Raw genomic sequence first — 24,826 nt, 5'->3', positions numbered from 1 at the left:
GTATTAGTTTTCTATAATCTATAAAATATTTTTTAATCAATAACCTGTGTACGTGTGAGCTTCCATTATTTTTTGTTCAATCAAAATAGTTATGACTGTAATTTAGATATTAGTGTGTAACAACGGAAACATAGTGTATATTTTCGAAACATAAGGAATAACCGAGATATACAAAGTTAATTCTCAGGTGTGAAGCGTTAAGCTTAAATCTAATTAATATAATATAAATTAATGCGATAAATACGTGTAGTATGTAATATTACGAGTAATATTTTCGAAGAGTGATGCGTTTTAATTACACAATATTAAACATTACATTATATTAATAACGATTAGTTCAGGTAACAGGATTAATACTTAATTCGCTTCTTTAACCGACGAAGAAAGAATTCCGATCTAAATGCAATTAAATATTATTATCACACTTTTACGCGTAGTCTTCATTTCAAATAAATTAAACCCCTGCATGTGATATCGTTAATAGCATTAATATAGACGGTTTAGTATTCGAAATACGCATTATTGAGTGTTTTTTCACATAAGTTAGAGCAAACCCTTGCACTTAAAATGGGAAATCTAACGTAAGACAACTTTGATGGATGTCAAACTGATTTTTGTCACGTTCATGGGTCAAATAGACATAGATCTTTGAACCAATTAACGCCAGTCCCCGCAGTTATTATTTGATTAATCTCAATATTATAAGACGAACGCATAATATAAATATTATGATCATTGAAATATGAAGATAGTCGGCACGATTTTCTATTCTAATATTTATCTATGCTCAAAATAATTACTTCGACCTTTGCAACCTTTACTATGTAAAGAGTACATTTTTTATCAGTTCTTTTTGTGCATATAGTTAAGATTTTAAATGGTGGCGATCGTTATCTCATGCTGTTTGAGCGAATTCAAATGAAATATACTTGATATATAAATAGATATATCCAATGGTGTTACCTTGTTAGCTTATAGTTGACCTATCGTATAAACCCGATTTGCTCTAGCTGCGACAGAGTACATATATTATGTGATGTTCCGTAGAGAAGCCCGTACATTACTGACGGTTATCGTACGAACTTGTCAATAGATACATACTAATAAGGACTAATTACCCAATCCTGTGTCTCTGTGATTTACCTGTTGATAACTTCCTTTGATGCACAAGAAAAGCCGACGCGTGAAAGGTGTGATGCCACTGTCAGTCATTCTGAAATGGGCGGGGCTTATTATATCCCTACATCGGATTTCGGGGCGAACACGCTGTATTGTTTTGATTTAATTTACGGTTGTTAAACTAACGTACAAAACACTTGAAAATGCGTATTTTAATTTTTTAATCAATCATTTACAATAGAAAGACATGATGTATGCGATAATGTATTAACGTTAGGCTATAATTCAGAACTATTTTCACCGCGGATGACGCGCACCTGCCGGTCTGAGTGAGTGTGCGCAAGTCGCATGGCGGTCGTTGAAGTGTACACACAGAATGGAATACAGAGATGTTATGACTTGGAAATGATGTGTATGCACGGAATTACTGCTATTCTGGATTAATTTGAAGGTTTGTATTGTTTTGTTTTATCAGTTGTTTTGTGGATATACCTGTTGTATTTTCCGACAGTCAGGTAAACTCGCTAAATGTGCTATGGCTATATATGTATACATGGCATATGACTGTCGTTGATCGCCGAGGCTTAGAGACGTCGGAATGGGGACATGTGTCCGCTGTCTCCGCGAACCCTAAGGGTGGATTACAAACCCCATGAACTCCTGTATGTGGTGGGGAAAAGGATGCAAATTCTGTCGAGGACTTCACTAAAAAGTCACAGTGGATTTTTATCCCGTGGTCAGTTTTAATACTCTTGGGATATAAAGTGTCGGGACGTGTGTATTCTAGCGATCTTGTTTACCGTATCAGCTGATTGTGGTTTTAAAGTTGGAAGAGACAGGTAACACAACCCGTACTGGTGACACTATGCATATCCTTTATAATAGATATTTTCACTGGTTGTGAAAAATATATTCGTATGCAATATTTAATCGTATTTGATATTTCGCTAGATTATTTGATTTGCTTTTCTAGCTAGGTTTTGATTTACAAAATAAATGAGCAGCACATTGTAAGTGAATGATTAATATTCAAATCAAGTCCAACATTACCTAAGGGCTTTGCTTAGGGATATTACATGGATGGACGGTATTAATTATAATTGTGTGTATTAATTTATTTTTATAGGATAACCATCTAGATCACTCTTCTGTGTAATATGTTATTCTAAGAATACATACTTTACTGTCATAGGCTCACATAAATCTGATTGCAAAAAAAACACAATATTAAAATACAAAATATAACTTACCATTACAACATCTACTTAAAATACCTCAACCAAAAATGTGTTAAGAGTAATGTGCAGAATAGCATTTATATGTTGTGTTACCATATCTTTTATAAGAAACAATACATGGAAGTTTTAACAGTTATATTTAAGTTTTACCTTGATTCATCAGAACGCTCTACATGCGATAATACTGACGTGAGATCAAACAAAAGTATATCGGACTTTAAGATGTGTGTTGGAAAGGTTAGCCATAAACGTGGGGAGATTTTAGATAGCATGTGTGTTGTGGACTATCTGTGAAATCACATGTTTATTTCTCAGTCTGAAGCCGGAATAGATCTACATCAACCACCACAGGTTACTAAAAAGATTTATAAAAAAAAAAAAAATGACAAAAATAGATGATCCACGATAATCATCCTGTTGTTTTTGGATTACATATTTATTGTATAATGGAAGGACGTTGTGCCGTGCAATCCTTGTGATAAAACAGGAAATTTGTTTCATATTAAAAGTTGTTCTAAATATGACACGCTGATCTGTGAATATTCTGATGATATAGATAAGCTTTCTAAACGACCTGTTGCTCTGATATCTATAACTGCAGTGCGATGTATTAATACTGTATTTCATACAAACACTTTTCTGTTAAATATAACCTAAAAATACTCATAGCATGTTCATAATAATTCCATGTATTAAAAAAAGTTGGCTTATCCTTTGTCAAATCTCTTCATTTGAATCATATTATGTTATGTAAGAGCAATTTAGGCAAATTATGATATTTGGGTCATTGGAATTTATTGAAGCAGTTTAATTTTCAAATTTAATATGGTGTTATTAAGATAAAAAATATGATAATTGTAGTTTTACGTGTCTGTGGTAGCTATAGAGGTTTTATAATGTATGATAAATGATATAGATATCTTGAGAGTTTTGTAAGATAGATTACAGAATATATCTTGTCTCAAGGAAGTTTTTGTGTTAGCTGAAAAGATCCACAGATGAATTTTGATATTCATATTATTATATGCATCATTAGAATAAATTAGAATATTTCAAGACGTAATTACTGTAGAAACTTCTTTGTAGCATTAGTTTTATTACAACTTGATAGCTATTCGAAGAATGCTTGCTTATGAATATTTTGTTTATAAGATGACCATTTGTGATATCTTTATTACTTCATGTTCTGAATGACATATGACTGTCAACTTTTGATGAATAATATGGAGGCCTAGGTCCTTGATAATATGGCTGTTAAACCTATATATAATGGCTTAATTCTTACAAAGCAATACACAACAGCTGCTTTACACATGCAGAACATGTTACCAACTGGTCGTGTTCCCGTACGCACACATGAATGACACAGACTTGTGTGTGATGGCATGCGAGAGCCGGTCACACTAACAAGGTTGATATCATTAATGGGAAATGACTCAGTGATATCCACACAAGGCTACTACTACAACATTACTCAACAATGAATTCATATCGAAAATACATTCTGCAAATTGATTATTTATTCAGTAGATTGGTTGGCGCAGTACAGGGTCCAGTGAGAGAGTTTATTATAATCTGGAAATCGAGAGTAAACTGGGGAATATACAGTGATAATATCTCTATAGCGACACATTTATGTGCATGTCCCTCTACTGACTCAGAAAATAGGTTATAAGCCATCAAGTAATGTTGAATTATATATATCATGGCCTGAAGATTTAGAATATGATTCCAAAATTGTACTGATATGATATAATAAAAAGTGAAATCTATCAATTTTAGACATGCTTATATTACCATTTTAGACAATGTTAGTATACATAGATTTTAATTAAATGCAGAAAATTGACATGTGCATACATATCGTACACAATCTCGTTTGATTTCTTCTCTTAGATGTTGTAATAGTGTTTTAAAATTATATTAAGATATAATAAGACATCTGTAAGACTTTATTGTGCCACTGTGTTTGTTTTATCATCAAGTTTGTTTAAAATTATGCTTATAAAAAAGCACCTTTAAAAAGACAATCTAATTATATATAACAGGTCCATTCATTATTGGGTAATAATTTTCCTGTATACTGCTATACCTCCTAACCAAAGTAATCAATTCCTTTCTCTAATGTTCACAAAATTAATTCTCTAATAAAACTAATATCAGATGAAACATTCTATCATGTTGGTAATGAAGCTAATTCAGATTTTTTTTTCTGATTGTCAATATGGCGTCCTGTTCTAGGATAGCTCATGCTTAGCAGCAGTTGGATGTGTATCTGATGTTCTCTGCACATGCATGGTCCTATAGAACAATTCTATTAAAAATGTGTAGGCATCACTCAATCCATGAAATTCTATAACAGTACTATAGTGTTCAATACTACATTCTGAGTTGGTTTTTGCAAGAACATGCATCTACTTTTAAAAATAAATTTGGAAATATCCTGGCAACTCCTTGAACTACACTTGGAAAAGAATTTAGAAATGCATGCTTTTTTTTTACTTGTTTAAATGCTATTTTAGGTATTCTTCTCTGACATTATTAAAGCAGGCCAGTAAATTCTAGAATCATTGATTTTTGTGCCAATTCAGTGAAGTCCCTTGGTTGACTGAAGCGAGCAACAGGTATGTCTGCCGTATCTTAGTGAAACAGTTTTCCGATCATAATCAACCAATATTCGTGTGTTTGCCTCGTGTGCTTGCTAGTATAAGATCTACTCATGCATTTGTTTCAATGGGAAAACGTGCTGCTAAATTTTGTAGTGTGTATATTATGGAGAAAAATAATTACTTGTAATTACAAAATTGATTATGTTTTGAGGAAACCTCAGTGGAATAAAATCCAATACATACAAACAACTGATTTCCTCGCTAGCTGTTTTAGATTAGGATGTTATTGTGACTAGGTGTTTTTCATATCAAATTAATTTTAAGCCTTACAATGAATCACATGAGAAATTTTCATGTGAATTATTGCCCTCGAAATAGAAAAGACCCTGCATCATCTTTATACAGGGGTTATTTAAGTCATCCACAGTAGGTTGAGCACAACACACAAAAGTGATTTATTAATTTCTGTTCTTTCCGCTTCAGTTCTGGTGAATGACAACCTGTTGTTGCATGTGGTAGTGAATGGCGAGCTTTCTCGGGATTTCTGGGGGTTGTGACTCTCATAGCTAGGTTTTTCTATAGGAGGTGTAACACACTTTCCACAAGACCATTGTGTGGAGCCTGCAACACCTGAAAAATGTATTTCTGCCAGATAAAATGATCCATTTGTAGTCAAACCTGGATAAGACACACAACGTTTGAGATTTTTGACCTTTCTATGAGGTCATGTCTTATGATTTCCATAACAAAGACCGATATCCTGACTATAAATCATCAAATTTTTCATACTGGTATGAAGAGTTGGAGACACTTTTGATTTAAACAAGCGGCTCTTTTTCAACTTGTTGTAAACTGATATTTCTTTGAAATATGAGACAAATTAAATTTGTAATCGATATAGAACAGAAAATCCCCCAGGTTCAATGTAGCAATGAAGATGAAACTTCATGTACATAAGAGTTTCTTTATCGATTAACTTTACAGCAATTTTACTTTGAACCAGAATGAGCTAATATTGATTGGGACCCATATCATAGACATTCACAGCTAAAGTCGTGGTATCAGTTCTCTGGTACTCCATGGCTGGTACATCATGGCAGTTATAAAAATAAATACCAGTATGAAGATTGCCATAGAACCAGCGAATGGAGGAAATGATGGGTTGGCACATAAAATGATGAACATCATTTCAATTTATTGCTCATTCATAATTGTTTCATATAAAGAATTCAGATCCTAAAATATAATGTAATAATTGCTTAAATTAATGTTAATGTGCAATTTACTGGCAGTTATTAAAACTACTGAAAGTAAATATGAACTATATATTAACCCTGTATAGAATCATACAAATTATGAACTGAATGAACTACAGCTTCCATCAACTTATTGTGTACCAGTATTGAAATTACTTCATATGAATTCATAAAGAGCTGTTTTAATTGGTAAAGCACTTAGTGCAAGAGGTAAAAATATTGTAATATCTACATATGATATATACCACAGACTTGTGCACATCAATCAGCATTTACATATATTACATGTAATTAGATAATGATAAATATGTTTTTGACAACTTCCTAGCCGTGTCAGAAATCCACATGATGTAATTATAAAGTGTACACTAAAAATTAAAAAATGTACTTGAGACATCCTAGCCGTCAGGTAGGGCCAAAGTTATGGCTTATATTTCATTAAATAATATGTCATTAGCGGGCCGGGGTATTGAATACACATAATGTGCCTTTGTAACTTTGCTGAGATGTGTAGATAAATACCTATCTGATCGCTGGTAATAGTCCATTCAATAGGACTGTTGACAAGCGTAGATGTAGATATAAGAATCAGCTGTTTACGTTTTATCTGTAAGTACAAGAATTCGAACCTGTTAAGAGATGTATCAATGAAAAAGTTTCCCCGAGACACCCTAGACCCTTTGATGTGATTGTGTAAATTCAGGTTTTGATATTACTTTGGGTTAGTGGGATTCAAGTTGGTGATAATTTAAAGGTGGAAAGTTTTAAATGGGCACTTTTGTGTGGTCATGATTACAGTCTTTAGAAGTCATTAGGTATTGTTGAAAGCACTGGGAGACAAATTGTACTGGGGGTATATAAGAGGACCCAGCTGGTGGGATATCGGTATTGTACATTGCCTGCTGACGGCACAACTCTGCCAAATACGGGAGAGAGATAAGACCAATATGTAATGTAGACTTATAGATATCAACCAAGAAAATAAAAACCTTTTCTTACTACTAAATTTTATTTGTGTTTAATCAGAGGACATTTATTCTTCAAGGGGGATAATTCTAGTTTATTCGATTATGTGGGATATCCTTATGTGCTATTGACTTTTGAGTCTAGCGTATATATCGATATCATCCCTCAAAGGCTTGCTTACATATTGGTATATTTACTGGAGGTGTTTTGTGTGCAAATGTTTGATTTTATCAAAATCACTTCCAGTTCATGTATAGGGAATTTGAATGTCTCTAAGGGCAAACATGCAGTTCGTCTGATTTAATTGGCATATGTTCCTACAAATTAAGATTTCTCATTATACTGTGAAATCAAATTATCAATTTTAGAAATCGGTCTGCGCTCTTAATTATTACAGTGATTTTCAGGATATTTTGGGAAAAATGTTTTTGTAACAAATTGCGAATTTTTAATCGCAAAAAGAGCAGTTTTGGGAAAAAGTTACACATTACTGAACATGGTATTATAGGTGATTAGATATTGTAAACAGTAAACTGTGTCATTGTAATTGGGAAAAAAATATGGGGTTTGGCATTGGGAATGGGGTTGTTTACCAACCCCAGTTATGTAAGGAGAAAAATCACGGTATTATAACACAAACCTGAAATGCAGTGTTAGAGGTGGTAGCTGTAATGAATTTTGAGACATGTTAAGATGTGAATTTCATCATGCTAAATTTAGATGCAAATCAGTTGCACAGTAACTGGAAATTCCTTGTTTGTCATATACAAAGGATTCAAAGTGAGTCACTAAAGCATTAGTTCAACACACCAAATAAGGTATTACATTTATACCATGTACGCACGGTAGTAAGATATTGATTTATGCTTAGAGGATGTTTTTGGATAATCGGTTATTGTGAATTTGTCAAAATAAAAACAAAATTAAAAAATTCCTTCTTTAATGCATTTGTCTATAATTTTAATATGGATCATTATATTTGGATAATATATATAACCAGACGATCACATTTTGCACGGAAGTGTGGACAGCAAAATTAAGGCTAGGGTACAGGTGTATGCCAGATTAAGATGTGGAGATTTTCTAAACCTTGAGGATTTTGTCGGGGCCTTTGAGTGTGGATTAACCCCATTTCCTTATCTATAGTAATTAATTAGTACCAAATGATTTGTTAAAGGCTGTGATCAGTTCTCTGATCCACTTGAGAGGTTGGGGTGTTTAAGTACAACAATAGTAGGCCTCCTTTAACAGGTAAAAATCTACATGTCCTAAATAGAATTTGTTGTACTGAACCTTTGTCCCCTGTTTGTGATTCACTGATGAAAGGGTTTGAGGTATAGGTTGGATATGTTCCAATCGAGGAATGAAAAACACGACAGCCTTTAATGTAGGGACACCTTAACATTTTATGTGTGAACATTTTATGAATGAACACTAAAAGATTTTTTTGTTTACCCGATTGGAGCGGCTTTTCCGGATTTGTTAGCTCGGCTTGTTGGATCTGTAATGTGTGGGTAGAGGCGCTGGGCTAAACTAATTCTATACAGGAGAAGTTCACAAATGTTTGCCAAGCCAAAATAGTCGGTCAACAGTATCAGTCAGTGTTTGTACTAACATATAATAATAAAAGTTATACAACACAGAAACGTTCTCAAAATACGATGTACAGCACTCATCATGATGTGATTAATTGAATACATATGACTTGTTTTAAAAAGAAATATATATTTTGAATTCTAAGAAATACAATTTCTGAATTGAAATTTTTAATGGAAATTATAATACATAATTCAAAAATCTACCTTACCAATAATTGTGGCAAATCAAATCAAATGTTTGGGTTCATTTTAATCTAGAATCTTGATTCTTTGATCTAGAATGTTTAAGATATGGACAAAATATTTAATAATTGGTAAAATAAGGTACATTAAAATATTTAAGTCAGTCACATTGTTTGTTGTGGATTGTCATACAGTTTTGTATGTATAGTTTGTATAAGATTAGTTGGTCGAGAGGTCAAACAGTGACCACAGTGGCCAAGTCAGAGCATTAACAGGTAAATGATCAGTTTTGTATCTCACCTGTGTTACCTGTTCAGCATTATTCAAGGGTAGATAAGTAATGGAGTACAAACGGGCAGGTGTGAAAATTCTCCAACAATGGAGGAGGAAATTTGAGGGTCGTTTCCTGGGTGTTTATGATCATGTGATTGCCTATAGGTAGACAAGAGGAGTCTTAATGGGGGAGTGGTTTGTCCATAATGGTCAGTGATTAATTTGTTAGCACTCAGACCTGTGGTCAGCCACATGTGACCGATTATCTCTATACCTGTGTACTGACCAGGATGTATATACTAGGATGTACTCACCATTTACAAAGGGTAGGAAAACCACAACTGTATATGTAAATAGTGTTCATGTTTCAAATATATATATATAAAGTCCATGCTAAAGCAATTCATTTTCGAAAATAAAATATTAGCTCATGTTTGCAAAGTATACAGGTATATTATATATGAATTCTAGAATTAACTTTCTCTTATTCTTGTAATAATAAATATAATAAAACCATTAAGAAAACGCTCTATAATTTTTCATATAAAAAAACAATGAATGGGAAAACTATAGCTAGTGTTTTTGAGAAGGAGTGCTGTGTGTATAGGTTGGTGGGTACACAGGTGTTGACCTAAATTTACTGGTAAATACAGGTGATAAACATCCTATAGGTAAACTGGAGTCTTAAATGGGAAATTGCCTGCAAATACAAATGATCAAAGTACACACCTGAATGATAAACTAGTGAATTAGGATAGACTTGCTATGCCTTTTGTTTGTACATTAAACTTCAGACACCTTTTTACATGGCAGTGTTGTTTGATTTCATTCACAGAATTACCTTGATTGATACTCGAACAGACACACCACATAATCTCTGTGTCTGGAATCGACTGGGCAAATACCAAATATACCTGTGTGTCTGTACACACCTGTAGTCTATATGTCGATACATAGGTAATGTAGACAACAGATATTATGTAATGATAAAGTAATTCCTGGCTTGTTTGTTACCTGTGCAAATGCAATTTAGTTTCAAACTCACAATTACAGTGTGTGGTGTTGATTAGGTTTACCTGTAGTCTATAGCAGTAGCCAATAGACAGAATTACGTAATACAGGTTGTGAGTTACCTGGTACCTGTATAGGTGCATACAATAAAGTCACCTAAAGTTGACCTTTATCTAAATAAACTGATTTTTTTAATTGCTAAATTTAGGAATGTTAGGTGTTGCATATATATGTGTAGATTGGATTTAGTAATTAACGTGTGATTAATTTTAACTAAGTGCTATTAATATTGGCTTACAAGTGCAATACAAAATTATCCTTTGTTTGAATTACATCAACAGTTATTTGTGAAAAAAAACACATAAAGATGGCTGCATGTCTGAAGACAGATAACTATATATATAAGAGCATGGAACTTATAAATTTACATCATGAATTGAAACATAGCTTTGTTGCCTTAACAGACACAATTGCAATGAATCAAATCCTGTCACTTCTAGTGGTTTGATGATTTTGTCTTCGGCGTTTATAAAAAAAAAAAAGATCAAAGTTATCATATGTTTAGAGTTGAATAGTTTTTGTGATGAAATTAAACAGGTAAATGATTTTAGATTATTCACTGAACCACTTAACACATGTTACCTGTCAACATTTTGACATGTAATCGTTTGACAAACTACAGACCCTCTTTATTGAACAAAAATTAAGAAACTTTGACCTTGTATACTGTATCGGATAAAACTTGAGATAGGTAGTTAAATCATGATTCTAAAAACTTATTAAATAATTAAAAAAAAATCTTATTAATGATGTCAACCTTACATATAATATACATGTACCTATAAAACCTACATAACTTTAATTGACATTTCACATTAATATTGTGATTTTATCATTAACTGAATGAAGTTGTATTTTACTGGAAGGAATGAAAATTAGTGTTAAATACATTTTATAACTATATCTAAAAGTTCCCACGTAAAATGTTTGATAAACTAGTGAACAGATGTGTTTATCTGGAGCTTATACTGTAAGATTAATGTTTGTTTACCAGGTGTCTCACTCGTTACATAAGTGATGATATATAACGTCTATACAGCCAGGTATATCACCAGGTACAGATACAGGTAGGTCGTTGTTGATCAAGTACAGGTGTCGTATATGCACATCTATCGAAACACATTAGGATGTGATTTACATTTACATCTAAATACTGGTCACACCGTCATAGAATTTTTTATGGGAATTGTTGTTCAACATTTGACTTGTAAATTTGCGCCTTTCACGAAACCAACATAATACTTAGTTTACCTATATATACCTGGTAATTTCAAGAAATGAATAAAAGGTAGACAATTTATTACGGTTTACGACTGCTCCTTTGCAGTTCCATCTTCACATTAAATGCACAAAGTGAAATGCAAAAACGAAATGATAAATACAAGATTTCAGTCTATTACTCATCACAAAGACATGCATTTTGACAATCAGCTTTGCTCGACAGGAGTGGAAGGAGGGACAAAGGTAGACTTATTCATTTTACCTGGAATATTTTTACCTGGAATAAGCAGCACAGTTATTGATCCTTGATTGTAAGATTATATAGACCGTTTGTAAATATCATTACCTGTACGAACCTTTGGCGGCGGAGCTGGAAAATGACATTCCGTTATAGTGATACAGGTCTGGTTAAACAGCATACTTGTGATGTATATAAGGGACGGCCTTCTGATCAATAACAAGGTGTTTAGCAATAGAATTTCACCAGGTAAAAATTATACAGTCTAGAGATTGGAGTTTCAGCGGCCGATTGATAACGACAAAAGATGTCATGAGCTTTTATGAAGTTTTATTTCAATAACTGCAGACATGAGATTCATTAGCATTACAGTTCATGATCAGTTGAAATTACTTTCCCATAATTACTAGATTATTTTATTGCAAACCTGGCAGATATGGAATGTCTAGTGCAAGCAGGTTAAGTATGGATAGAGATTTTCCTTAATTGAATTACATCAATAATGATGATTTGAATGTTACCAATTTTATGCCAGGAAATCTCCTCAAAGTTATTTCATTGGTGTTTTGCTTTTGATAGTATTCTATCCATAGCTGTATCCGGTGGTATAAATGAGATAGGAATGGAGTATAATTTGACATCACTATTAAATCATTTTGATTTTTTCACATTTCCTGGTGAAGAAATTATTCAAAATGACTAGTTAATTGGATACAAGCTGTGGATGTCATACATGTACATTAGCAACGGTGTAAAATAAATATTAGTAATTTATGAAAAATTTAGAAAAGTGTCGCACACCCTACTTCATAGGTGCTGAACGTGTCTTAATATGATTTGACTAAATTCCAATTAATTAAGAAATCTTCCGACTCAAAGGAATGCTTTTTTGATCTCTGCTTGTACACATCCCCTAGGTACTTGAGTGTGGCCTTGATAAAAATCTGCCTCAAGTTATATACATCCATGACCGGCTGTTCCTGGGCTTGTGCACAGATGTATGTAAATAATGCAACCTAAGATGTATTGGCGTATGAGAATTATGATGCAGGGTTTTTTCCATAAACAATCTGTTATCAGATTGCATTACGTACTGTTTATATACAACAGACTTGCCGCCAAGCTTTAATCGGTGACATTGTAAGGCATCACTTGGTAGAACTAGAGAATGCTACACCTGTATATAAACATGAAGTATCTTCTGACAGATTCTGGTTCAGATATACAAAGATACAGCATCTGTACCATGAAACAGACCTGCTCCACACGTTTATTACCCGACATACATGTGTTGCTTTTTTATTTTTTGGAGCCAGTTTTTCTGTCCTATATCTTCAACATGATTTGTACACAGGTAGTTTAGTATCCCCGGGAGATTCATAATATCGCTATAACAGGGAGTAGGTTTCCTTTGATTCAATGTCAAGGTCTTTTATGTGCATTTTATTGCACTATAAGTCTACAGTGCATGCAACACCTGCACAAGCAAAAACTTGAGGAAAACGTCATCATTCCAGCATGCCTCCGAGACTTCTATATACTGTCTCAGCATGTTATTCCTGTCGTTATATCCCATACTTCACTTTCCTGTACATGATATCACCCGATCACTCGACACCGCCAAAGTACATAACTTAAACCCCAGGGGCAGGTATCGATAGCGAAAAGCTCATCATTCGCATCCCGCAGGTGTTTCACGAATTTCAATTAATGAAATAACATCTCTATTCGTTGTGTGCACCAATAGCATTTGTAGAAACTAAATTCTTTTTGAGCCTTACGAGCATAGAGTGATTAAGTGAGAAAGGGCCCTCATTTTAATTATTTCATTGAAATTTGATGATACTCCATCGTAGAAAAAAAACGAAAAAAATTATAACCAGGTATATAATATAAAGGAATGAAATACAGGTATCAAGGTAGCATGTAGCGACACTCGATAGTATCCAGTACCAGTCAAGTCCACGGTTTTGGTTATTCTGCATCCACACCTTTCATGTTCATGAACGCTCGTCAACAATACCATATTTCTGTCGCATATAACAACAGAGATGGAAAAAAAAGAAATAGAATCTGCTTGGGATGTTGCCAAAATGGATAAATTGTGAAAGGGAATATGTGGTAAGTGTGATCAGTACATGCACCACGAGTCCAATGTCTAAGTTAGGTTACGTTCTGAAGCCTGCGCACCTGTCACAGGACAGAATTAGGTCTCAAGATGAACAGGTGTTTGGTATCACCTTAAAGACTAATTTAGAGTAACATACAGGATTAATTTCTCTGCTCATGATTAATGTCGCTGCTTTCACAAGCTTAATAGATTTACTGCATATTAATTAGGTAGATCTTGTTTCGGTGATGTAATTTGCTTAAAATAAAACAGGTAAAATATGAATTTCCTTTAAAAATGACATTCTTCATGATTAAATGACAATGTAACAAGGAAAAGTTAGCATGCAATGATGAATTGCCAGATGAATAACACATGGGATATATTTCCAGATCACATATTGCGTATCTAGCTTGAGTACAAAATTTTACAAAACTTAAGTTCTTCCATTACAGTTTCATCAGATCTCTTCAATTTAGATATTAATTTTACACCTACATGGAATTTTTTCGTGTTGTGTTGCGAAGAAAGAGTGATAAAAATGATTTGGTATAATGTGATAAAAAAAGGAAATGGCAATTTGGTTTGACCTAAATAGATATATGTGATAGTGTCGGTATTGATTTTTTTTTCCGCTTGGAATTGCTTCCTCATTGACATTCAGTTATAGTGGTACTGTGTTGGATTGTAGGACTGATTGTGCCATCGTGGGAGCTAGAACAGAGAGCAAAACATTTACTCCAGCTCTTAGACATTGTCTGCCGATACACCAGCTGGATGAGTCACTCCTAAAATAAACCATGTCACTGGTCGAAACGACTGCCATTTATTTCTCAGTATATTCATGTTTTGTGGCGTAATCACATGTGATGGCGAAGTACTTTCATTGGCTAACTTTTGACATAATGTGATGTGTTCTCCAAACTAGGAATTGCCATATAGCTGTTGTGCATGATCTCACAAATATATATTTTGTATACACAAATTTTGTTTAAAATGTGGTTCATGACAAGTTTTATTTTGAATGAAAAGATGAATCTCAATTCCGAGTCTTTGAAAAGATGTTTTTGTTGGTTGGTTTCTAACGGTTCATTGCAATTGGCCATTCTGTTTCTATATTCTTGATGTCAAGATCTAGAAAGTTCAGTACTTTGTTCTTTCCTTAAGGCAATAGTTTAATTGTGTCCATATATTTAGTGTGAAGATTATCTGGCATGCCCTCTACCCCATATCTCTGTCAAAATCGACAAGGTTATAGTTAAGGACACATAAATCCAAATAATCCTAAAAACCCTCAGAACTATGGAAAAGGAAAACGGTGGAATAAATCTGTGATAAAATGAACAGGTGCTTCACAGGATTCCTGACCATTATAGCTAATTCAGTGTTAAGTAAGCCCTGTCTATCGCCTATCCTTACACCAAATACATCAGAGTTTTGGGGGCGATGAAAGATGATGTTAAACCGATTTCACTTTCTTGTGTAGTGTTGTAATGAATGGAAAGAGAGAATTTGCCAAAAAGTTGATCCAGTGGTATTTAGCACTTCTGATGTGTGGCAGCATTACAAACATTCAGACTCCTCAGCCATAAGAACTTTTTAAGCCCAGTCGGAAGTCATAACAAGCAATACACAAGTACAATCAATGACTCTGATGCCCAGACAGACTGGGCCATTGTGGTCTGACCAGATGTAGGGAAGTACACTCTGGGTGTTTGATGTCTTTGATACTAGGTTGACCTGCTCTGATATTAATCAGTTCATGTGTCCCCACACACTTGTGGTGGGTCTATAGGTACAAAGAGTGTTACTATATACCAATTTACATGTTAAATCAATGTAAATAGAGTTATATGATGGAGATAGGATCATTAATGAAAAAACCCTACTTTTACAGCGCAAGTGTTCTTATGTGGTATATGTATATTAAAGCTTTAGTGTCATATGAGTTTATTTTATAAAAAAAAAAATCAAGAATTATATTTACTGAATACAGTACTAATGTATTTCAATATGTGGGTTTCGAGATCCCAAAACGACGTGGGTAAAGTACAATTTACCGTCGATTAGTCCCACCTTCCGGTGAATATGACGTCACGAAACTCACGTCAAATGACGACGTCATAATCACCTGAAGGTGGGACTAATCGACGGTAAATAGTACTTTACTCGCGTCGTTTAGGATATCAAAACCCACGTATTGCAAAAATCCTTTGACAACAAGCCTAAGTTGACGGATTTCATTTATGGAGATAATTTGACTTCCTACTTAAAGTTAAACCTCCATTCTTTTAATTGATAGCATTATGTGTGATTCAGTCATTGTACTGATTAGTGCTGATCTATATATAGGATTTAAACAATGCTGACTTAACGATAGGTAAATGGTGTGTGGGTTAACTAAGATATGTACAGATAATAATCAACGAGGAGACATCAAATCTTATAATGTACTATCTTATATCTATCCATTGTTTTTGTGTAAATATAAAAAGTTTACTAAGTACATTGTGTATATATATATAGGTAAACTGCAACCTTGTACCAGGTAGGCATGTCTTTGTGATTTCTTATCAGTAATTAATGATTTATTTACATGCATGTATAAAATTAGGATTGATGATTAATGGGTTTCTATTGAGTTATCGTAGGAGAACTCAGGAGAATACGAAATGTAGTTTTTAAGGGTGAGATATTGTATTTTCTAAAGTATATAAATGTTTGTCAATGACTTGTGTGATATATGTTTAATCACATATTGCCACCAATTTGTAAAGTACATTTATATAATACATTACAAATGTGTTCTGCGGTAGGTCTACACTATCAACACTATGGTTCATCACTTAATTGAGCTTTACTGTGACACTGGTTTGTAAGCTAATTGTATGTAATTGACTAGGTGTACGTCAATTAAAAAAAGAAAGATTAATGGTCAGAAATTGGATATTTGTATTTTTCAAAAACCTAATTTGTTTCATTTTTGTACTTTCAGGTATGTGAAAAATGGGGGCAGTCAGGCAGTCAAAATGGTGTCGAAGACTCGTGTTGCACACCATCTTTGTCGTTGCCATGGCGATGCTAGGCGTTGGCAATGGAGCTGCAGGAATAGTTATCAATGATGCCTTCCAATTCACACATGCCACGTACAATGCCACCATATATGAAAAGGCGCCAGGCAAAACGTATGTCACGTCGTCAAAGAAAATGGGCATTTATTCAATGCTGACGACGGACGTCAGATATAAGATATTTGACGGCGACCGTAGAAGTCTTTTTAAGGCAGAAGAAAACAGAGTTGGTGATTTTCACTTTCTGAGGGTGAGGACACATTCTAGTTCACACGGAGTCCTAAATAGGGAGTTTGAGGACAGATATCATTTAAAAATAAAGGCTATAGGCCAGACAAACTCAGGATCCTCATTAACAGCTACCACAGATCTCATTATAACTGTTCTGGATAGGAACGATCTCAGTCCGCTCTTTGATCCGGAGATCTACAATAAGTCTGTAAGTGAAGACACACCGTTACATTCCAGTATTGTCCAAGTGTTCGCAGTAGACAGTGATATTGGTATCAATAAAGAAATCTATTATAGTTTTCGAAAAAGGACTAGAACATTCGCTATTCATCCTACAACAGGGGTGATAACTCTAACGCGACCTTTAAATGTTTTCGAGCAGAATGAATATCATCTCGATGTGATAGCTGAAGACAGGGGGCCAAAACACCGAGATCTTAAACCAAAAAATTGTACAGTTAATATTGAAGTGTTAGAGGCAAACTTTTATGCCCCTCAGATCATAGTGCAACATCTACCTGCTGTAGTTGAGAACAGTAGTAGAGGGACAATTTACGCGATAATTACGGTAACCGACGAGGACCAAGGGGATAAAGGAGTTATCAGTGACGTCTCAATCATAGACTCAGAAAATGTCGACCAAAGTTTGTTTGAAATCGAGGAAACGTCCAATCCAAATGAATTTAACCTTGTTGTATTAAAATCTTTAGACAAGGAAATTGCACCAGATGGATATGATCTTGAAATTGAGGCTACTGATTCTGGGATTCCTCCAAAGTCTATGAGAACAACGATTCATGTCGATATTTTGGATATCAACGATAACAAGCCTCTGTTTGAAAAAGATCAGTATGAGGCTAGTGTGGAAGAATTATTTCCAATCGGAACATCAGTGCTATATCTAAAGGCTATGGATAAAGACTTTGGCCGGAATTCAGAGATAGCTTACGCGATAGAATCTGGAAATAATAACAAATTGTTCACAATTCACAGAGATACAGGTCTGATTAGTACGGGTGCGAGACTTGATACTGAAACGGTTCCTGTGGTAACTCTGTTGGTCAGTGCAGTGGACCATGGTAACCGTGGTTCGACAAGGAAAGGTAACACTGTAGTTAACATCACAATCACAGACTGTAACGATAATGCCCCGGTTTTCAATCTTACCCATACAGTTATTCCCATGGAGGAGAATCTGCCTATAGGAACACGAGTAGCGACTATCACTGCCACGGACGCTGACCAGGGAGGAAATGGACGTGTTAGTTACTCCATTGCAAACATCAATTCTGTCCCTTTTGAAATTGATCACTTCACTGGAGCCATCAAAACAACGGCTAGAATGGATTTTGAGACCATGAGAAGGAGTTATAAGGTGAAAGTCCGAGCCTCAGATTGGGGTACTCCTTTCCGACGAGAGAGTGAAGTTACGCTCGATATCCAGCTAACGAATGTCAATGACAACGTTCCAAGGTTTGAAAAGGTTCAGTGCTCTGGTTATCTCTCAAGGGAGGCTCCTATTGGCACTGAAATCGCTGTCATTACTGCCATAGATTTCGACAGTGACATCTTGAGCTATCGAATAGAATCTGGAAATGAAGACGGTTGCTTCGATATTGTACCTGCAACAGGCACCCTGCTGTTGAACTGCTCCATGGAAGATGAACCTGAATCTGAAAGGAGAGTCACAGTGATAGCTACAGATGGAAGCTTTGTCTCGGAGGAATCCAGTATACAAATCACACTTGTGAACAACCGTCAGAATTCTCAACTTTCCAATAGTGATGCTAACATTAGGTGCCAGTCCACCAATGTGTCACACGAACTAGCCAAACAGGTTCAGATCATGAGAGAAAATAACCAACCTCTAGCTGATGAGACCATCTCCCAGTTAAACGTGAATCCAAACATTTATGATCCTACATTCAGCTCAACACAAGTTACGATCTTAGATATATCAGAAGGAGTCGCAGTCGGTACATCAATTTTGTCGATACAAGCTGATGATGCTGATCCTGGATTTAATGGAAGGTTAAACTTTGTTATTCTAGATGGAGACCCACACAATCAGTTTGACATCGGACCAAATACAGGACAGCTTATAGTCATTTCCAAACTTGATCGAGAATTCATTCCAAAGTATGACCTTGAAATTATGGCTATTGACCAAGCAGATGAAGGGTCACAAAGGTCATCTACTATTATCATTTCTGTAAATCTGCTTGATGAAAACGATAATCCTCCAATATTTGAATCAGAAAATAATGAAAATAACGGAAATAACGATGTAAATATATATGAAAATATTCTTGTCAATGCTACAATTTCACAATTGATTGCACATGACAGGGACCTAGGAGTAAATGGTAAGGTGACATATTCTTTGGGTACAAATATCAATAAGTTTTCGATTGACCCTGACAGTGGCATAGTCCGGGTTGCACAGCCTCTTGACAGAGAGGAGATGGCAGTGTATTATTTACCAGTTGTGGCGTCAGATAAGGGTGAAAAGCCATTGTCTTCAACAGCCACACTTACCATTACTCTGGACGACGTCAATGATGAAGTTCCAAAATTTATTCCGGATCATTATGACCTGAAGATCCGTGAGGATTTACCAGTTGGTACCGTAGTAACCATAGTGAAAGCTGAAGATCCTGACCAAGGTGACAACGGCAAAGTCACCTATAGACTTACGTATGGAACTGAGGATAAATTTGAAATTGATGAGCTTACAGGTGTGATAAGGATTATGGACTCTCTTGATTTTGAATCTCAACAGATCTATAATATCAGTGCGGTCGCCGAGGATGGGGGCGGTTTGGTGTCTGCATGTTTCATTAATATAGAAGTTATAGATGTGAATGAAAATCTAGAGCCCCCAGTGTTTGCTTCTTATTGTGAAACAGGGTTTGTTCAAGAAAATCGCCCAGTTGGAGTTTATGTGCTGCAAGTGAGTGCTAGTGATGCTGATTCTGAAACAGATCCAAGGAATTTTTTAACGTACTCCATTCGAGATGGATCTGGCCTTGGGCGATTTACTATAGACAATAATGGTAAGTACAAATCAATGTTACTAATTTGGTCTTTGGTAGTATAAAGGAATCTTTAAATTAATGTGTAATAATTAATTGAAGGAAAATAGTGAGACAAGTCAAAGATGATTCTTAGCCTATTAAAGAGCAATTTCATAATTAGACACTCTAGCAGGTAGGTGAAATTTGTTTTATTTCTATGGTATAAGTTATACTTATCATAATACATCATGTAGTGTGTACATGTTTGTATTGTATTGTTGTACAAATACTTCAGGCTAAAAAGATAAGGTCTATAAAACTACATATTGACCTCCAGGGGGAATTATAGTATTGAATAATTCATCGAGTCAGTAGATGTCATAATGTTGATGAGTTGTGCCATGTTAGATATTTTGATAGATAGGATATTGGTATTAGATATATCATGTTTTAATGACAACAGAGGCAGTTCTAACGCTAGATCTAGACTATTAGGATAAATGTTATTGGTTAAAATGTAAATATTTGATTGAAGCTGTCAACATGGCCAGGTACCGCACACCTGTGGCAGAATAACTCTGGGGGTTAGTTCAATAATTCACCCTATGTCATTAAACTGATTTATATGACCTAGTTACCAATCTCAAATTTCAAACCCGCTTTATATATCCTATTACCAGAGGAATGATAGGTGACAGAGACCCTAACCTTTGTATGTTTCTGTTAGATCATGATAGGCCTATTGTCACCCTGAGTGCGATTCCCACTTCTCAAGCCAATTACTGTCTTCAGTTTTGTAGTTTTTTAGGTGGTCTATTCAGCTCTACAAATCATTGTTATGATAGAAGCTGTACAGGTGTGATTTGATAGGTAATACAGGTAATTCCAGTCACCAACTGGTGTATCTGTTTACCCCTTTTGTCCTTAACTGAACTAATTAAGGCTTTAATGTTGGACCCCTTAGCAGGATCTCTAGTGAGTATATCTCATAAACACGATAATTCCATATCGTCGAGTATACTGGAGCTCCAACAGCTATAGTTGGCCTAGATTGCACTATCCAGCAACTACAAAACCATATACCCGATCGCGAGTAGATGTTGGGATGTACTGCGATTATCACTAAACAATGCAGCTATCATATATCTATGGCAATAGTTGCCTAGCAATTGGTCAGCAACTAACTCTAATGCTTGACTTGCAATTGAGCAACAGTGAGTCATTCATGGTCATGCTTGTCTTACCTGAGACTTGCAAAATGGCTGCATAGAGATTAATGGTTGCAAGTTAAATTTTCATTGTTTGGGCAGCTTCAAACCCATGGGTTTCAATAAGGCAACGGCAATCACAATTAGTAATTAGGAAACTATGCTATGATAACGCATGGTTGCAATAGAGAGCAATTGAATAGCAGTCAACTTGCATTTTATTGTAAATGTATTGATTTTAATTACATAGCATGCATTCATTCAGTAGAGCTAACAGCTGAAATAATTATAACGCGATGCATGGTTACATGGTCAAGAGATATAGAGAGAGAGAAAGTAGAAGGTCAAAGAGACAAGGTAGACATATTCAGCATATCTGGGCCCAGTTTCATCAATGGTCCTTAACTTTAAGGATTTAATTCATAACTTAAAACTTGCTATAGAATAGCATTAATGAAGTGAAGAAAAAAAATCTGAAGTTAGGAAACTGTAATGAAACTGCACCCAAACACATGTATAACATATTGGGTCCTTCCTCTTTAGCTTAATAAATGATATAGTTATTTCATATACTGTCTATTTAAAGTGTGCCTGCTCATTCAGTCACAAGTTTATGACGACGAGATTATTGAAAAAAAACCTTCGTTGGTATAAACTTAAAAAAGAAGGATTTATGATTTAAAGCTGCTTTGGGCAATAAACATTAATAAATAATGAAGGTTCTGTCAATGTTTCTGATAAGAATTGTTAAAAGGACCTTTAGGGCTCTCTTTTTACTTTACCTTATTCAAAATTCAGTACTTTTTAATTATTTATCTCCTTGCTTTGAAAAGAATATACAAGTTAAATTGACTTTACTTCCGGCATTAAACTTCTCCTTCCCTGAACTTGATGTACCTTTTGTGTCATTGTGTATTCATATTCACATGATCACTTCTAGCTGAAGTGAAATCAGACATTAAAAAGTTATTAAAACAAATTCGTAAGATTAATTCCTGAATTTAAGAACATTATATGACCACACACATAGAGGTTTATTTTAGAGGTATTTTTGTCCACGAGGACTGTTCTACAATTGATGGATAAGATAAAAGGATCTGTTGATTTATGGTCAGTACTGTATTTTATACAGGTATACCGGTACATGTCAGTAGTGATTTTAATTATATATACCTGTCCTTAGAAAGGACAAAGTCAGGTGACTAGAACCGCAGTATAGTGACCACGATAATCATGATGGAAGGTGAGATACTGAGGGCTATATAGATGAGCTATGTGGCTGAGCAGATTTCTCATCATCTGACAGACCTGCCCACAATGCTCTTAAGGCTCCGGAGAGTAGTCAATGGCGACACGAATACCAACAGGTAGAAACGTAATCTGTGCACTGAAACAAAAGACAAGAGACACACAGTATGAGGTTTAGACACTCCTTAAATCAAACAGGTACCTTGTCGGGACATACTGACGCGAGCTTGACAACAGATACAGACCCAGGTTTTGTTTTTTACTCATCGTCCTCAGAACATGCTCTGTTGTTTCGGACGAGCGTCTAGTAACACTATCCCAAGCGTACGAGTGACTTCGTGGTCGACTGAGTTTGAAAACTACACGATACTCTGCTTAAAGAAATGTCCATTGTACTGTAGTGATGAAAGTCTGCCTTGTCTGTTGGCCAAGGGAGGAAATTCTATGACCTTTTGTGACCCCTGCCCATGTCCAGTACTCTGTTCAAGGCAGGTGACGGGGATCAGGTTCTCGGCTCATTGTCAAAGACTAAAATCTTGCTACAATGTAAAAGTTGTGGCCACACAGTAATCATAAAAAAAATTCAAAGGAAATTGTGTCTTTGCTCTATTGGCCGTTACAATATGAGGCTTGACCTTGTACCTGCTGTTGTCGGTTTACGGTTGATTTGATTTTGGCCGTGTCGCTGATTCATATCATATATCTACTACATTTGTAATCACTTTATAAAAGGTGTCACAAGTAGTTCTATTAACTAAACCATACTTAGAACTAGAATCCCTTTAATTTTAAAACATTTAGTTTCTTTTTATTGCAAAAAAAAAAAAAAAATCATTTTGTAAAATTTCGGCCTTTCATTGATGAAGTGCACGTTAGTTTAACAACTTATAGTATCAAAGAAAGATGTGAAATATAGACCTATGAACAGATTTTCTGAACTTTAAATTGTAATGAAATATGTTATTTGGTCTATATGCCTGCTGCAGAATTTGGCAATGCAGTGGAAGATACTGTGGGTGTACATGTGTGCCTCGCAGAGATTCGCTCTCTGTTATAAACCTGTATTTCGACTACTGTATAGCCTTTCCCCTGAAGTCATGCCATGCACACAGATTTGAGCTGCTATCTCTCTAACACAACTGAACAATGATAGGGGGACAAAAACCAACACCCAGAGACAATAGGCAACATGATCAACTCACAGATACAGGCATACTAGAGAGATACAGAGCTCCACTACATAGGAATACTTCAAATTATTTAAATTGTTCCCTCTCTTATGTTTCGGTCCCCGTTTTAGCTTTCATTCTGTGTTCTCTCTAATAGACATTGTGTTGAAAATTGCTAAATTTGTTTCACATTTTGTTTTTTTGGTTGCATTATGAAACTCCGCGACAATAAACTAATCACATTTGGCATTTCACTTTGAAATTTTTTTCCCATGGAGAAAAACGTCCCAAGGTATATATTTGTAGGATGTAATCTGACGTTATTTGATCGTACACTTATTAGTTATAACACACAGAATTTGCACAAATTTGCAGGAGTCAGGTGTCAAAATGTCGGTTGACCCGCTGTGACCCAGGAAACTTGTATTCAATATTACAGTGCTGGGGTGTTTTGACTTTTTCTACGCGACCTGTTCCCAGGGTATGTGAATGATGTGACCTTTGTGGACGACCTTTTTACATGATGATAAGCTTTTAAAGCCTGTGAGGTGGTTGTCATATTAACTCATCACAGAGACAACTGTTCTTACGGTGACCAATGGTGTGTCAGAATGAAACAGGTCTTGTCTCCAAATGATTAAGGAGACTTTCCATTCAGAACTTTGACGAGCTCCGGAAAATTGCTTTGTATGCAAGAAGAGAGACATGCTGTAGACAATAATTAATTTCCATGTATACGGTACATTTACCCAGAAAGTTCTGCTTTTGCAGATACTATAGACATGAAACACATTAGCCTGTCGATTCTCATTGTGAAACAGTAGATGCTGACTTAGGTATACAGGTCAAGGCAGTTCGAATTGTAAATAAATCATGGCTGATGTCTAACAGACATTAATTTTCTAAGTTCTGCTGCAAGACAAAAATGCTAATATAAACAAGGAGAAGTGCCAATTTCTACAATTATGCTATGTAATAATGGTGGAACATAATTCAATCT

General features: G+C 35.1%; 1 protein-coding gene across 12 annotated transcripts in view; it reads left to right on the top strand.

Moving 5' to 3' along the window:
* Positions 1 to 1,435: 1,435 nt before the first annotated feature.
* LOC138327810 (protocadherin Fat 1-like) overlaps positions 1,436 to 24,826 on the top strand; it is a 133,276-nt gene continuing 109,885 nt past the window's right edge. For all 12 annotated transcript variants that reach the window (XR_011209102.1, XR_011209101.1, XR_011209103.1 and 9 more), the window contains exons 1-2: positions 1,436 to 1,570; positions 16,878 to 20,240. Coding sequence is in view for 5 of the 12 variants with exons in the window: in XM_069274200.1 (XP_069130301.1) it covers positions 16,889 to 20,240 (3,352 nt within the window). In the remaining 7 variants the exon portion in view is untranslated. The remainder of the gene's footprint in view (positions 1,571 to 16,877; positions 20,241 to 24,826) is intronic.

The sequence above is a fragment of the Argopecten irradians genome, chromosome 7, assembly GCF_041381155.1.
Source record: "Argopecten irradians isolate NY chromosome 7, Ai_NY, whole genome shotgun sequence".
In the NCBI taxonomy this organism is placed as follows: Eukaryota; Metazoa; Mollusca; class Bivalvia; order Pectinida; family Pectinidae; genus Argopecten; species Argopecten irradians.
The sequence above is the reverse complement of the archived record's forward strand: the minus strand, read 5'-3'. Positions and strand labels throughout refer to the sequence as shown.